This window comes from Lontra canadensis, unplaced genomic scaffold (genome assembly GCF_010015895.1).
Source record: "Lontra canadensis isolate GAN:19392208 unplaced genomic scaffold, GSC_riverotter_1.0 scaffold30, whole genome shotgun sequence".
Classification (NCBI taxonomy): Eukaryota; Metazoa; Chordata; class Mammalia; order Carnivora; family Mustelidae; genus Lontra; species Lontra canadensis.
Genome location: NW_022631024.1, coordinates 1,496,564 through 1,509,743, shown reverse-complemented (window position 1 = coordinate 1,509,743; position 13,180 = coordinate 1,496,564). Strand labels below are relative to the sequence as shown.

General features: G+C 54.8%; 1 protein-coding gene across 5 annotated transcripts in view; it reads right to left on the bottom strand.

The window, feature by feature from the left end:
- Positions 1 to 13,180, bottom strand: part of RGS3 (regulator of G protein signaling 3) — a 116,222-nt gene that overhangs the window by 46,891 nt on the left and 56,151 nt on the right. For 3 of the 5 annotated variants that reach the window (XM_032865662.1, XM_032865661.1, XM_032865663.1), the window contains 2 exons: positions 12,854 to 12,897; positions 6,098 to 6,220 (listed from right to left, as the gene is read on the bottom strand). In XM_032865662.1, coding sequence (XP_032721553.1) covers positions 6,098 to 6,220; positions 12,854 to 12,897 — 167 coding nt within the window. Of the gene's footprint in view, positions 1 to 1,168; positions 1,708 to 6,097; positions 6,221 to 12,853; positions 12,898 to 13,180 lie in introns of those variants that run through there. The other 2 variants (XM_032865664.1, XM_032865668.1) reach the window with 1 other exon arrangement.

Below are 13,180 nucleotides of genomic sequence, written 5' to 3'. Positions count from 1 at the left end.
TCTTGGCAGTTAGAGAAGGGTAGGAGAGCTGTCCAAGCCTGAGCTCCAGGCCGTGACCAGGCTGGACTCTAATCACTACCCCCCAATTGGTCTTCCTTTAGCTGAGCCACACCTAGCCCCAGTCCCTGAACCTTGGGAGCTCTGCAGAAAGCAAACCAATCTGTTTCTAGAGGACTATGTCCCAACTTCCTGTTGGGCCATTCAGCACAGGATGGGCAATCTCTACTGAGACCTGGGGGCTGTGAACTTTCCCACCTGGGCCAGGCGAAGCCCCAGCTGTTCCCACCTTCCAGGGCCATTGCTAGAACTCAGCACTTTGCCCACCCAGGCACAGCCAGGAGGAGGCTCTGTGAAGAAGGCTCCAGGGCTCACTTGCATCACTGAGAGAATAAGACAAAGTGGAGAACAAAGGCGGATGGGGGCCAGGGAATTCTCTCCTCTCAGCCCAGAGCCTCCACTGCATCCCAAGGTCTGGAAAGTCACATATCTACCTCCCCAGATTATCCAGGACAGGCCACCACAGCTATTCACCCAGAAGACTGAACGGACCCCTTAACTGATCCCTTTACACCCACTTGGGTGCCTCCTTGGGCTCTCTGCTCTTCTAGAAATGTACCTGAGGCTGTCCCTCTCTCGAAAGCCTTCAGTGGCTTCCCACTGTATCTAGAGTGACATCAGCAAAACATTAACCACCATGGCCCTGCGTGATCTGGCCCCACCCACCCTCCTGGTCTGCCTCCTCACGCAGTTCCAGCCACACTAGCCTCTGCCAGCCCCAGCAGGCCAAGGTCTTTCCCATCTCAGGTACTGTCCCCAGGCTGTTCCATTTGCCTGGAACACTGCTTCCAAAATCCTTGACTGGCTAACTCCTTTCTGGCCTGCAGGTCTCAACTTTAAAGTTATTACATTACCTACCTACTGACGCCACCCCCCATAGCAATCTAAATAATATTCTCTCTTAAAGGAATCCTTTTCTTCATGGATGATCAGTTTGTCATCTTGTGCATACGCGTGTGTGTGTGTGTGTGTGTGTGTGTGTGTATCTATTTAACGCTCACTCCCCTACTAGGACTGGTATCTTGATAAGAGCAGAGACCATATCCACCTCCTTCACAGAATCCCCAGCTCCTAGCCTAGAGCCTGGCATAAAATATCTGCCAGGTGAAGGAATGAATGAATGAGAACGGATGAGGAAGTGATTGCGTAGAGATGTCTTCTGGCAGCGGAGGCTGATGACATTGCTCTCCAGCAGGGCTGACCTCCGCCAACCTCTCCTGTGCCCCCAAAGCAGGCACTGGCACCACGGGAAGCCCAGATGCTCTTTCTTCTCCTTTCTCCTCGTAGAGAAAAAGTTGGGAGTCTTCTCCATCTGGGACTTTCTGATGCCAGTCGGCACGTGCCCACAGAGCCTCTCACACCACTGTGGTCCTTCTGAAGCCAGTCCACACACACACCTGTGGGGCCACTCCCTTCAGATGACCCTAGGCCCACCATCTTGGTCCTCTGTTTTGGGTCCAGTTGAGGTGAGGTTACTGTGTGGTAGGGGATGCCCAAGAAAGGGTTAAGTTGCCAGAAGCAGAGTCCCGCCCTTGGGTTTGCTCAGCCAATCAGAGTCTGTCCTGATGAGGTAAAGCTTCTATCCTGGGTAGCATTGGTTGAGTTGGCTGCCCCCATCTCCTGCTGGAGGGAGCCATAGGGGTGGAGTTTCTGTGGAACCAGACAGAACTGGAATTAGCTCGCTGCCTACTCAGGCCAGGGCTGCCTGTCTCCAAGACCTGCCCCTGTTCCTTCCTAAGGTGCTCGGACAGACCCTGGCATCTCCCCGGTCCTGCCTCTAGCTGACCAGTGGAGATGACAAGGCGTCCCATCTGGAAGAAGGCTCAGAGCCAGAGGAGACTCGGGAGGCCTCAGTTTCCCTGCCTGGGCCCCAGAATATAGCAGCTGGTTAGCAGGCAGTGACCTGGAGCACGCATCCCATGTGCTCAGAGCAGCAGCGTTCAGCTTCAATAAGCAAGGCCACTAGATGAATCTTCCTATATAAACATAGCTTTCAAGTGATAACAAGAGCAGCTAATTCACAGAGCTCTTCTTGTGTGCACATGACACGAGCTTAATCGTCCTGAGAACCCCGTCAATCCGTCCACTTTCCTGACGAAAACACTGAGTCTCAGCGAGGCTCGGTGCCTCTCCTGAGCTCATAGGGTGGTCAGAGTTTACGCCTCCCATATCACTTGGCGGATTATTTCTGAGCAGTCTGTTGGCATATCTGTCTCCGCCCCTGGACTGCGATCTTGCAAGGCAAGAGCGTGGCGGATCCATCTGTGCATTCCTACCGTGGAGTCCGGGGTGCACCCTGAGAACGGAGCTGTTCCTGCTGCCCTGCACCCCTCTCCTACGGCCATCAGCAGCCTGCTCTCCTCAGAAGCTTCCCCCGGCCCAGGCCCGTGCCGTGCATGTGGTGGGGGCTCAGAGGAGGTTCCCAGAGTGGACGGTGAATGTGTGGCTCAGACCCAGCCAGACGGCTCTCAGGACCCCAACAGGCTCACCTTTAAACTGTGGCTTGCCATTCCTAGTCGCCTCTGCCCAGTCAAAGGAAAGTTCCATAGGATAGGTCCCATCCATCTCTGGGACCCCAAAGGACCTAACCCAGTGTCTGGCACAGAGGAGTCATCTGTTTTGTGTGTTTGATTGAATAACCAAAGAAAGATGCACCTATTTGCCCCCGTTGGCCCCAGGCAGGATTACCTGTGAGTTATTCTAGATTAGAAGCATCCCAGCTTCCCTCCCCATGGGGGGCAGTCTAGTGAAAGTTATCCGAGGCAGAAGAAAGGCAGGTTCCCTCTAGGAATCCATACTGAAGTAAGGAGGGAGAGTTCTGATGAGAAAGAAGGGTGTGGGGAGCGGAAGGAAGCTGGGTCTTAATTGTACAGAGAGAAGGAGAATTCACGTGGGTGACCCAAGGCAGCCTCTTCCCTAACCGTGCGCAGCTCCAAGGGAGCTGGAGAAAGGCAAAGGAGCCCCCAGAGAAGGGGTACAGGCTGGACACTTCCTGCCTTGTTGTGTCCACACTGCCCCAGTGGAGGGCCCCAACCCCAGCTGCAACCCACAGGTGCTCCAGGGACAGCACAGAAAGCCTGTGACTGCCCCAACAGACCCGGCCCCTACAGGCATTAGAGTTCACGGGCAATCCAGTCCTATGGAAATCTGTAGGACAGGGTTCCCTCATGGAGACTGCATACTCCCAGGCCCTCCATGATAATCTTCCCTGGGAAGCTTTCAAGACAATCCCAAAGTTCAAAGAGCTAGAAAGAGCCACCTGACCAATGCATGAGTAGGACCACTGAGGAAACTGCTGCAGAGGTCACACACAGGTGGTGGCCCATCTGTCTCTCTGTTGTTCTTGGAATCCATCTTCTTCCACCGCCCTCTGCCTTTCCCAACAAGCATTTCATGTTCAGGGCGTCCCATTTACGGTTTACAAGCTTGGGAAGAACTTTGCGTTCCTTGAGGTGTATGAAGGGTCCCCCCCTTCCAAGGGATCAGCAAACACGGTTGAACAGGGTGGAGAAAGGGCAGCATGGGACTCCGGGGAGTACCCCCTGCAAACCCTTCTCTCCCCAGAGAGGCATCTGGGGTGGGGCAGGGAACAGCCTGGGCAAAGGCTTCTCTTTTGCAGGCGGAAGGCGGAGCATTCTCAGAAAGAACAAAGAAAAGGCATTTAAAATAAATAAATAAATAAAGGCATGCTACTCAGGACAAATTAATCAAGCAGGACTCTTTCTGCCTGAAAAGCAAGAAGCTGGGGCCTGAACTCTGCCTGGCCTTTACTCTTTTCTCTCCCTGGAGGTCAGCAACCTTAGCAGAAAGGCTGTGGCCTAGCCCTTGGCAAAGACGTTCCTGGTCACCTCTGAGGCTGCCAGGACCTGGTGGACCTGAGTGCAGGTGGTTGACCAGTCGGCCGGCTGGATGGCCACCAGGCCAAGTTGTTAAGGTTGCTAGAGCGCTCCTGGAACTCCATGGGCCTGGAGAAAATCATATTTACCAGAATTTTTCTCAGGGAGCTTTTTATAATGGACCAGAAGGAGTAAGTTGCTAAGACTCTTGAAGTGTGTGTGGTGGGGGAGGTTGGGCCTGAGACCCCAAGGGGGCTTGCCTGCCTAACAGAAGGTGCTTCCCTAAGTCCCTTCTTAGGATGGTGGGTGTGGGGTTGTGCAGGGCCACTGCAGGGTTTAGTTCTCAGGCAAGGGGGCAGTTCTGAGGTTGTCCCAGTGCTCTTTCTTTACCCTTCTCCCCCCAACACACAGCTGCTCCAGTAAACACACATTTAAAGAGCTTTGATTTGAAGAGTTATCTAACTGTTGCCAGCCCAGGGCGCCCATAGGTCTTGGCATGGCCCCAAAGCCGGGCCCCAAACTCTGGGGTCCTTCCAGTGTCCGCCAGCCAAATCCACAGCCGGCAGGCCCAGAGCCTGTCTCGGAAACTCGGACTACCCTTAGCCACTCACACTGCCCTCCCAACCGGAGATGGAGAGACCACCCCAGGCACCGAGAAGACATTTGTCAACACACTCCAGAGCCTGCAAACACTGAAGTTGAAGCAGAAAGAATTCTTCCCCATCACCCACCAGAAGGAGCTAAACCCAAAATATAAGAAAGCTGGGGGAGGGGGGCATGAGTTCAACCATGAATCATCCCAGGGACCGCCCCAGTGCAGAGAATGGCCTGATTTCTGACCATGACCAAGCCGGGATCAAGGATACCAGGCAGCCTACAGTGTCAGCGACAGGTCTCGGATCAGCAGAAGAACCTGACAATGGGAGAGTAGCAACAAGGAGCTGGCGGGTGTGGGGGGCGCGGCAGTGCAGTCCCCACCGCTGTGGTTGAGCGAGCGTCCACTGCATGCCAAGCACTGTGCCAGGAACTGCGTCTGTACCATCTCATTTCCCTCTCCCAGTAACCCTTTGAAGGAGAAACTGTTGTTCCCAGATGGGGACACCAAAGCGTTGAGCAGTAGTGAGACTTGCCCAAGGTCAAGTGACTTGTCAGCCAGTGGCAGAGCGTGAGTCAAAGTCCATGCTCTTCCCACTGTCCCCCTTCGTCAAGTTACTCTTGTCTCTGGCTGGTATAAAACAAAATAACTTCCAAGTCTGAGATGACCAAATTCTCAGACTGTTACTCCCTTCATGAGGGAATAGTCGCGGGGCTGCTCTCTGCCGCCACACTAGGCGCGGCTGCCCAGAAGTCCCCTGTCCTCGGCAGGCCTGTCCCGGCAGCCCCCACCGTAAGCCTGCCAAACGCATGGGGAAGAAGACCCGGCCGCCAGCTTTACTGGCTCAATCTCTCACCCCGAGCAAGCGGACCACCCACTCAGATCCTTCTGCAGCCAACCACACCAAACCCCCAAATGGCCAACACTTTCAGTAGAGAGAAGTCACCTGCATGACTCACAAATGGGAAATACAGCTGTGCCGAGTGGCTGGCCTCTGGCTGACAAAGGGGAAGGCCATAACCTGGCTCCCATCCCCTCCACAGGCACTGGACCAGCTTCGGGGAACCCATCTCCAGTCAGCCCCAGCAGGGAGGCTCTAATCTTCCCCGATGCTCCAGCTGGCTGGCCCCCCATCCCCAGCCAACTCTACTTGGCTCCACTTGGCCATGGCCTGCATCAAACCAGAACAGCTTCCACTGCGGACATCGCCTCCCAATGGTACCAGCCCTCGGCCAGCGTCAGACATCCAGTGCGCTACCCCTAGGCACGACCTACCCCGTGGCAGAGGGCGCCTCCCTGCCAGGCGGCAACAAAAGGCCAACCCCAATTCAACCTGGCCGGAGGCAAACCATCTAATGGAGCCGAGAAGCGATGGCCATGCTCCCTTAGGCGCCGTCGCTCTACCTGAGCCAAGCAAACCCACTCAGTGGACCCCGTGACATGCCGAGAGGGAGAGACATTCAAGCACGGGCCTCCCTGCCAAGAGCTTATTGCTCAGGTCCAAGTCCTAAGCTGGAGCTGGTCCCAGGCTCAATGCGGAGGCTTGAGGGTCCGGGCTGGGGAGGGGAAGCCAGGCAGCCAGGGCCACGACTGCCAGCAAGGCCCTTACCTTGTGCTCCGGGGGCGAAGCCGTGAGCTGTTGCTGCTTAGCGATGTTCTCCGACAGGCACCAGCACACTCTCTTCTTCTGCTCCTGTGAGTGCGCTTCCAAAGTGAATAAGCACTCTGCCTTCTGACGTCAGGGCAAACAGAAGAGAGGATGGTCAGGGCTGCTCCCTGGTTCAGGGGGCTCCCAGGCCCAAGCCCGTCCCCGGATTCCAGAGGGTGAGGCTGCAGCAGGGAGGGGAGGGCCAGCTAAAAGCCACAAATGCACACTAGTCCCCAGTGACATCGAGGCAGCCCGAGGAGCAGGGAAGCTGGATCGGGGGCCAGCTGGCGAGCGCGCGGTGTGTGCCCGCGGGTTGTGTGCGGGGGGAGGCGTTAGTTCCCAACACAGTGGAGGCCTGTGGAGAGCCATAGGACAGAAACGGTGAGGTCACCCCCGGGGACAGGCAGCACAAGGCGGCAGCTGGGGGAACACATGGGGGACCCAGAGATCCAAGGTCTCCAGCCCTCTGATGCCCTATGGAGTCAAGACCCCACCTCCCGCTCACAAAGCCCCCCTCCCCCCCGACCATGGCGCAGGATCTGATCACAAAGCCCAGGTTAGATGGGCAGTTGGACAGACATAACAACAGAACTCAAACAGAAACTCAGGTCCCTTCAGGAAGTCTTTGGCAGGTGTAGTCACGTGGCCACACCAGTGCCTGGCACAGGAGCTGGGTCCGACCCGACCTGGGGTCTTTCAGCCCAGCCAAGTGCAAGGACAGACACCAGCACGGCCACTGCTGTCATTCCCATCCCACTTTGCCATCTAACTTCGTCAAGTGCCATCTCATCCCCCCAACTAGACTAGAAAATCCTTCCAGGAAGGCCTTTTCCATCTGTACCCAGCACAGTCCTTGGCAAGTAACGGCCTCGGTAAGCTCTGGCTCCTGTCGGAGACTTTCGGGACGAGGTCAAAGCCAGGCCATGACACAAGCATCAGGGCACTGCCAAGACCCAGGGAGGTGGCCCTGGGGAGCTGGAACATGTTGGGGGGGTAGGGCGGGGGTGGGTTTGGAGGCAGTCGAGCAGGCCCAGGGCTATCATGCACTCTAGAACACTCTGGTCAGGGGACTGCAGGCTCTTTCCGACTCCACTGGAATTTGATTATAACCTCACAGGGCTGTGATTACATGAGCTCAGCCCAGGGAGCTGAGAGCAGGAGCTGGATGGCTTGGAACTGAGAAAAAGACAGTGTTTCTATGCAGTCCTTCCTCGTTTTGCAGTTGGACAAGCCTGGCTTGAATTCCAGCTTTGCCACTTCCTACCTGTGGACCTCAGGAAAGGCTGTCAAGTGGGAACGGTAACGACATTACCCCCTCTCAGAGCTCGTGAGCGGGTAAGTCTGGAGAACAATCGGAGGCCTCAACAGACAGCAGCTACCGTTGTTATCACTCCACACTTTGCTCATTTAATAAATATTTATTGAGTGCCTGCTACATGTCAGGGACTCTACTAGGTCCTGGGGATGAAGAAGCAAATAAGAGAGACTGAGCTCTGGCACTCAGGTTGGGGCAGAGACAATAAACCAATAAACAACGAAATAATATCATTACTAATTGGGAAAAGGCCAAAAGGCAGAGATGCTGTTTGAGCCTGGTGGTCAGAGAAGGCCTTTCTACAGGGGCAGCTCTTGGGTGAAGGCTGGAATACTAAAGGCCAGCAAGGCAAGTGCTTGGGAGAAAATCTTCCAGGCAGAAGGAACAGCACATGTGAGGGCTCTGAGCCGAGATGGTTACCAAGCATCATCAACTACCACATGCAACAGTCTCAATTCTGCCACTACCCCACCAGCCCTCAGGGATGCCACTCTTGGGGCGGGGCCGGCTCCCATGCTAAGTGTTCCCAGAGCACCAGCCACTCCTCTCCTGCCCCAAAGTGCTCAGAAGTTGATCTTCCTAAACACGTCGGTGGGAAGAAATTGCCTCCTCTTAGCTTCAGGGAACTGGGCGGATATGGGGAGGAAATCCTCCCACTTAACAACAGATTCCTCCACTTCTCAGAACCCCCAGCCTACTGCAGGGGAAGGACAAGCCCAGCAAAACAGACCCCAAGATTCCCCGGAGGGAAGCCAGCTAGGGTAGGAGCTGACCTGAGGGCCCTGTGTTCCGTCTCATCATGTCCCCCTGCCAGGTGAGGAGAGAGGCAAGGACCCTGGTCCTTTCCAGCTTAGAAAGGCCATTTCTCCACAAAGCTAGCCCTGCCTTTACCTAGCTCTTTCGGCTTCAGCAAATCCCTTAATCTCCCGGAGCCAGACCTCCTCTTCCCTTTCTGTGCCAAAGCAGGAATTCTGCCTTAATAACAATTCATTTTATCTAACTCATTTTAAAGAGTATTTTCCCACCCATCTATGCTCTCATTTTGACCTTGACAATCCCACGAAGAGTTAGGGAGGGCTTAGATGGTTACTCCCAATCCAAGGAAGAGGAAAACCAAGGCTCGGACTGGCTGAGGGCTTCCTCCAGCTCTTAATGCCAGTGAGCAGCAGAAGGAAGGCTCAGAGCCTTGCAGAAACACCCGTTGAGATTTGATTCCCCCAAACCCAGGAGGCCCCCTCAGAGGCTGCTGGGCTGCTGAGGGCTGGCAGGAATGCTCCCCCTTGCAGACTGGGCCCTAAGCAACCCGAGCACGAAGGCCTTCAAAGAGCAATGCCAGCCAGCGGCTCTCAGAGCAGCTACAGAGCTCGCTGGAACCGTTTTGTACTATTCCACACTGCTCTGTGTTCGAGGACAGTGGCCCCTTCCTACAAGACAGCAGGAGAGCCTCCCCTCACAGTGACAGGGCTGCCAGGGTCCTCATCTTGAGACAGCCCCCGACATGCCATACCCCTCATAGCACTAAGTGCTTTAACAGTGGGGGCTCAGCCCTTCTTCCAACAACCTTGCCAGGTAGAGGCTGTGATTCTGTCCATTTTACTGACACCCACAAGAACCACTTCCTCTTCCCTGCCCTGTGGATAATCTCTTTTTAGAAAATCATACTTCCCTCTGCCTGGGATGATGACCATATGACCTGATTCAGTAGGAGAGTTCGGGGCTGAATCTCTGGCCCTGAGAGCTTGAAGCGGAAAGCCTCCTAAGGCTAGGGAATCCAGAAGCCTTCTGAGCTAACAAAGACCTAAACCCAGGCCTGGCCAAGGGTTAAGGGTTGGCTGTCCTAGATGGGCAAACATCTGAGGGGCTCCTTGCTCCCCAGGCTCCTCTCTAGGTGCTTTGGAGGTTGGTCTGGTAAAGAGAAAACGCACAGAACCAACTCCCTCCAGAAGCTGAACTCCCATCTGCATACATCTGTCCAAATCAGGGACCCCACTGCCTGCCTGGGGGCTCGATATGAATGTTTTCTCTTAATCCCCACGTGATTTAACTCACTGCTTCTGATGCCACTGCACACTGAGCCCTCACATACCAGAATCCAGGGCTGCGGCCCTAAGCAGCCTTGAAGGCATCCTCACGTCACTCACCCAGAGACAGGGCTCCTGATGGGGCAGTACTGGGCCTGGGCCTCTGCATTCAAACATCCTCAAATCCAACCAGAAACCCAGGTCCTCCTGGCCTTCTTAAAAACCCTGTCTTGCCTTACCTCCTCGTTCTTGAATGAGTATTATCTTTGTAGGAACCAAAACCCCTTCTGCTACTGTTTGTTCACTCGCCTTGACGACCCTCTCTTTTAGTTCTAATGACCTGACGACCCAGGTAGGAAGGAAAGGCACAGCTGTTAACCATTTTTCAGACGAGAACACTGGGGCTTGGAGAGGCTAAGTCAGCGGCCCCAGGAGACCTCTGGAAAGGAGAGTCAAAGTCTGCCTTCTGCCTCCTCCAGAGCCTGTAATCTGACCACATTTGTATAACTCTGTGTGTACATTACAAGGAACATGAGATATTCCTCTTAGCTTTCTTTTTAAAAGGTCAATAAATCATTAGTGATGTCTCTAATGGAGAATGAATGAATACGAGAAGCTCTCCCCCCGTTATGAAGCTGACAATGATAATAACTCCCATCTACGGAGCACTCACCGTGTGCCAGACTCTGTGCTAAGTGCTTTGGTCAGGGTATCTTATTGAATCTCATTTAATCATTACGGCAACCCTGCCAGGTAGGCCCTGTTTCAGCCTTGTTTCAGAGAGGCGTATGTGACTTGCCCAGATCAGTCAGTTAGGAAACGGCAGAGCCAGATTCAAGTCTAGGACTTCCTAACCCCAGAGCACAGACTCTTCAATGAACGGAGCGCGGGATCAGATTCTAGGCGAACGGTCCTTGACCAACATGCCCTTTGTCCCAGGGACCCCAATGCCCTCAAGCTAGCAGGGGGCTGCGTCGGTCCCCTGGGTTTACAGGGGCTGAGGGACACCTGTCCAGGAGAACAGAGGCCCCAGGGCAGAGCACTGCCTAGGACAATCCCACCCAAGACCTACTGCGAGGAAACACCCAAAGCTGGGGCCAGCCAGGCAACTGAGGCTTTCTGGATTCCATGGAAAACCCTTCAAACTCCTGACTCTCCTGCCACACTTGCTTTTCCAGGAGCCACCTGCGTGTTAGACAATGAAGATACACCACTTGTCAGAAGGTCCCGTGAAGACGTGAGTTTGGGGCTCCCCATGGGATCCAAAACCAACAGGACAAACAGGACAAGCAGGCACCCTGGCTTCCTGTTCCAGACGTGCCTCTCCCCACAGCTTCTACGGAGAAAAGAGAGGCCTCTGGCTGCCTGTGAGCTTGCATCTTCCAGCCCCTCTGGCTCAGAACTCCTGGCACTTTAACTGAACTAAAAGGCCGGGGATCAATACCCTTCGGCAGTCTTTGGAGAGCCGGGAGGTCCCAGGTCCCTGGAAGCCAATGAGCAGAAGTGCTTTTCTCTGGGCCGCACAAACCAGCTGGCAGGAAGCTCTCCCGGCATTAAAGAACCTGGAGCTTCATCTCAGGCCCTGCCAGGGAGAACTGGAAGCCGGAGGGGCAAGGCCGAGGGGCCAAAGCTCTGGCTTTCCCCAGCCTTGTTCACAGCTGCTAGGCTGTTTGCAGAGCTCCACGGACTTGAATCCCCACCGGCTCTTCAGGGCCTCTGCCGGCTGCTTCCTGGGCCTGGTAGAGGAGTGCCAACATGGGGCAGGGGGAGACATCCAATGCCTTCCTGGCCCTTGGGTCAGGGGGCAGCCAAGGTCCCCAGCTCAGCTCCGACAATGCCTGCTGCCCTTTGGAACTCTCTGCCCTCCCGTGAAGCTAACTGGTCAACTCTGTCTTCTCCCCAGGTGTCTGGTCCCCACAGGGGACTCTCTCGGAGGCCTGCATCTCTTTTCATGGCCAGGAACCAGAGGAATGATTTTCAGTCACAAGCGACATACACACTCCTTCTCGAAAGGGTGTATTCCTCTTGGCCAGCTACTGTAGACCATGCCCTGCCCAGAGCGTCTTGTCCCACAAGACTGGCTGGTTCCCAGGACTGTTATGAGGGACGGATGTAAGCAGAAGCAGAGGACAGAAACGGGGTTAATGAATCCTTGCTTGGAACAGATACTGCCCCTGCTCCTAGGAGCAGACATGAGATTGGGAACAGAAAATCTGCTGAAAATATAAGAGTCTAGATGGCTCAGTGGCTCTCAGCCTTTTCATCACCACAGACTTCTGTGATCAAACCCTTGGTCTGACGATACGCATCTCCCAAACTATATCAGACAGTAAGTGGTTTGCCTGATTTTGTTCAACAAAGGCATAGCACTGCCCATATGTGTTTCTGATCAGACGGAGACAAGCAGGAATACCAGTCACACTGAGTGGGCGTCCTTGCAGCCCAAAATACAGACGCTTAATGTTTTCTTTAGCCTGCGTTAGCGGGCCCAGGTAAAGGTGCAATTACCTTCCGACACTTGAAAATACTGACAAGGGGCGCCTGGGTGGCTGAGTGGATGGAGCCTCTGCCTTGCGTTCGTTCGGGTCATGATCCCAGGGTCCTGGGATCGAGCCCCGAGTGGGGCTCTCTGCTCAGCAGGGAGCCTGCTTCTCCCTCTCTCTCTGCCTGCCTCTCTGCCTACTTGTAATCTCTCTCTCTGTGTCAAATAAATAAATAAAAATCTTAAAAAAAAAAAAAAAATACTGACAAGATGCTGTAGGAGGGGTCATGGGTGGGACTGCCTGGAAAAAGAGGAAGAAAGGCCGGCACAAGAATCAGGGCAATTTCCAGAAGAAAGACTACCAACCAAGTAAATCAGGTGAGGCATGGGTGTCAGGCCACAACCTCACGATGACCCCGCCAGGTGCCGGAGACCAGGGTGTCCCGAGTAGGGGATCACAGTGTCCTTCTGTCCTCTCTAGGCACTTTTTATTTATTTGACAGAAAGAGAGAGAGAGAGCATGCGCACAAGCAGGGGGAGCGGCAGGCAGAGGGACAGGGAGACGCAGGCTCCCTGCTGAGCAGGGAGTCTGACACAGGCTCGATCCAAGGACCCCAAGATCATGACCTGAGCCAAAGGCAGACGCTTCATTGACTGAGCCACCCAGGCATCCCCCCTTCTAGACACTTCTGCGCCCACTGCTCCTCCACACAGAGGTGAGAGGCACTGAGGCAAGGACGGCTATCCCCATTTCACAGGGAAGCAACCCTGCCCAGGACCACGGTATGAGATGCTACGTACGGAGCCTGGCCCCAGAGCCCCGGACTACACCCAGACCAATGTCTTCTCACCAGTGCCAGGCCACAGAGCTCTCTGTGGATCTAGAGGCAAGGACTCACCTCTGCTAGATACAGCACACAGAACTTCAGGTCTTCTGAAGAACCTTGGAGGGAACAAAAGTGAGACTTGAGTTAGCGTCGGCCCCAGAGACCAAACAGCTTGCCCTAGCACCGCCAGCTGCCTCGTCCAGAAGCCCGTATTTGGTGCCTCCTGGAAGGAGGAGAAGGAAGAGACAGGCACAGGGGACGGGGAAATTGCTGGAGGAAAGCCCGCTAAGTAACTAAGCAGATGGAGACATGGCAATAGGGCCTTGGCCCGCAGGTCAGTGTCACCCAAGGAATGCTGTGGTCCCACCCCCAGGACAGGTATCCAGGAGCACCTCGGGG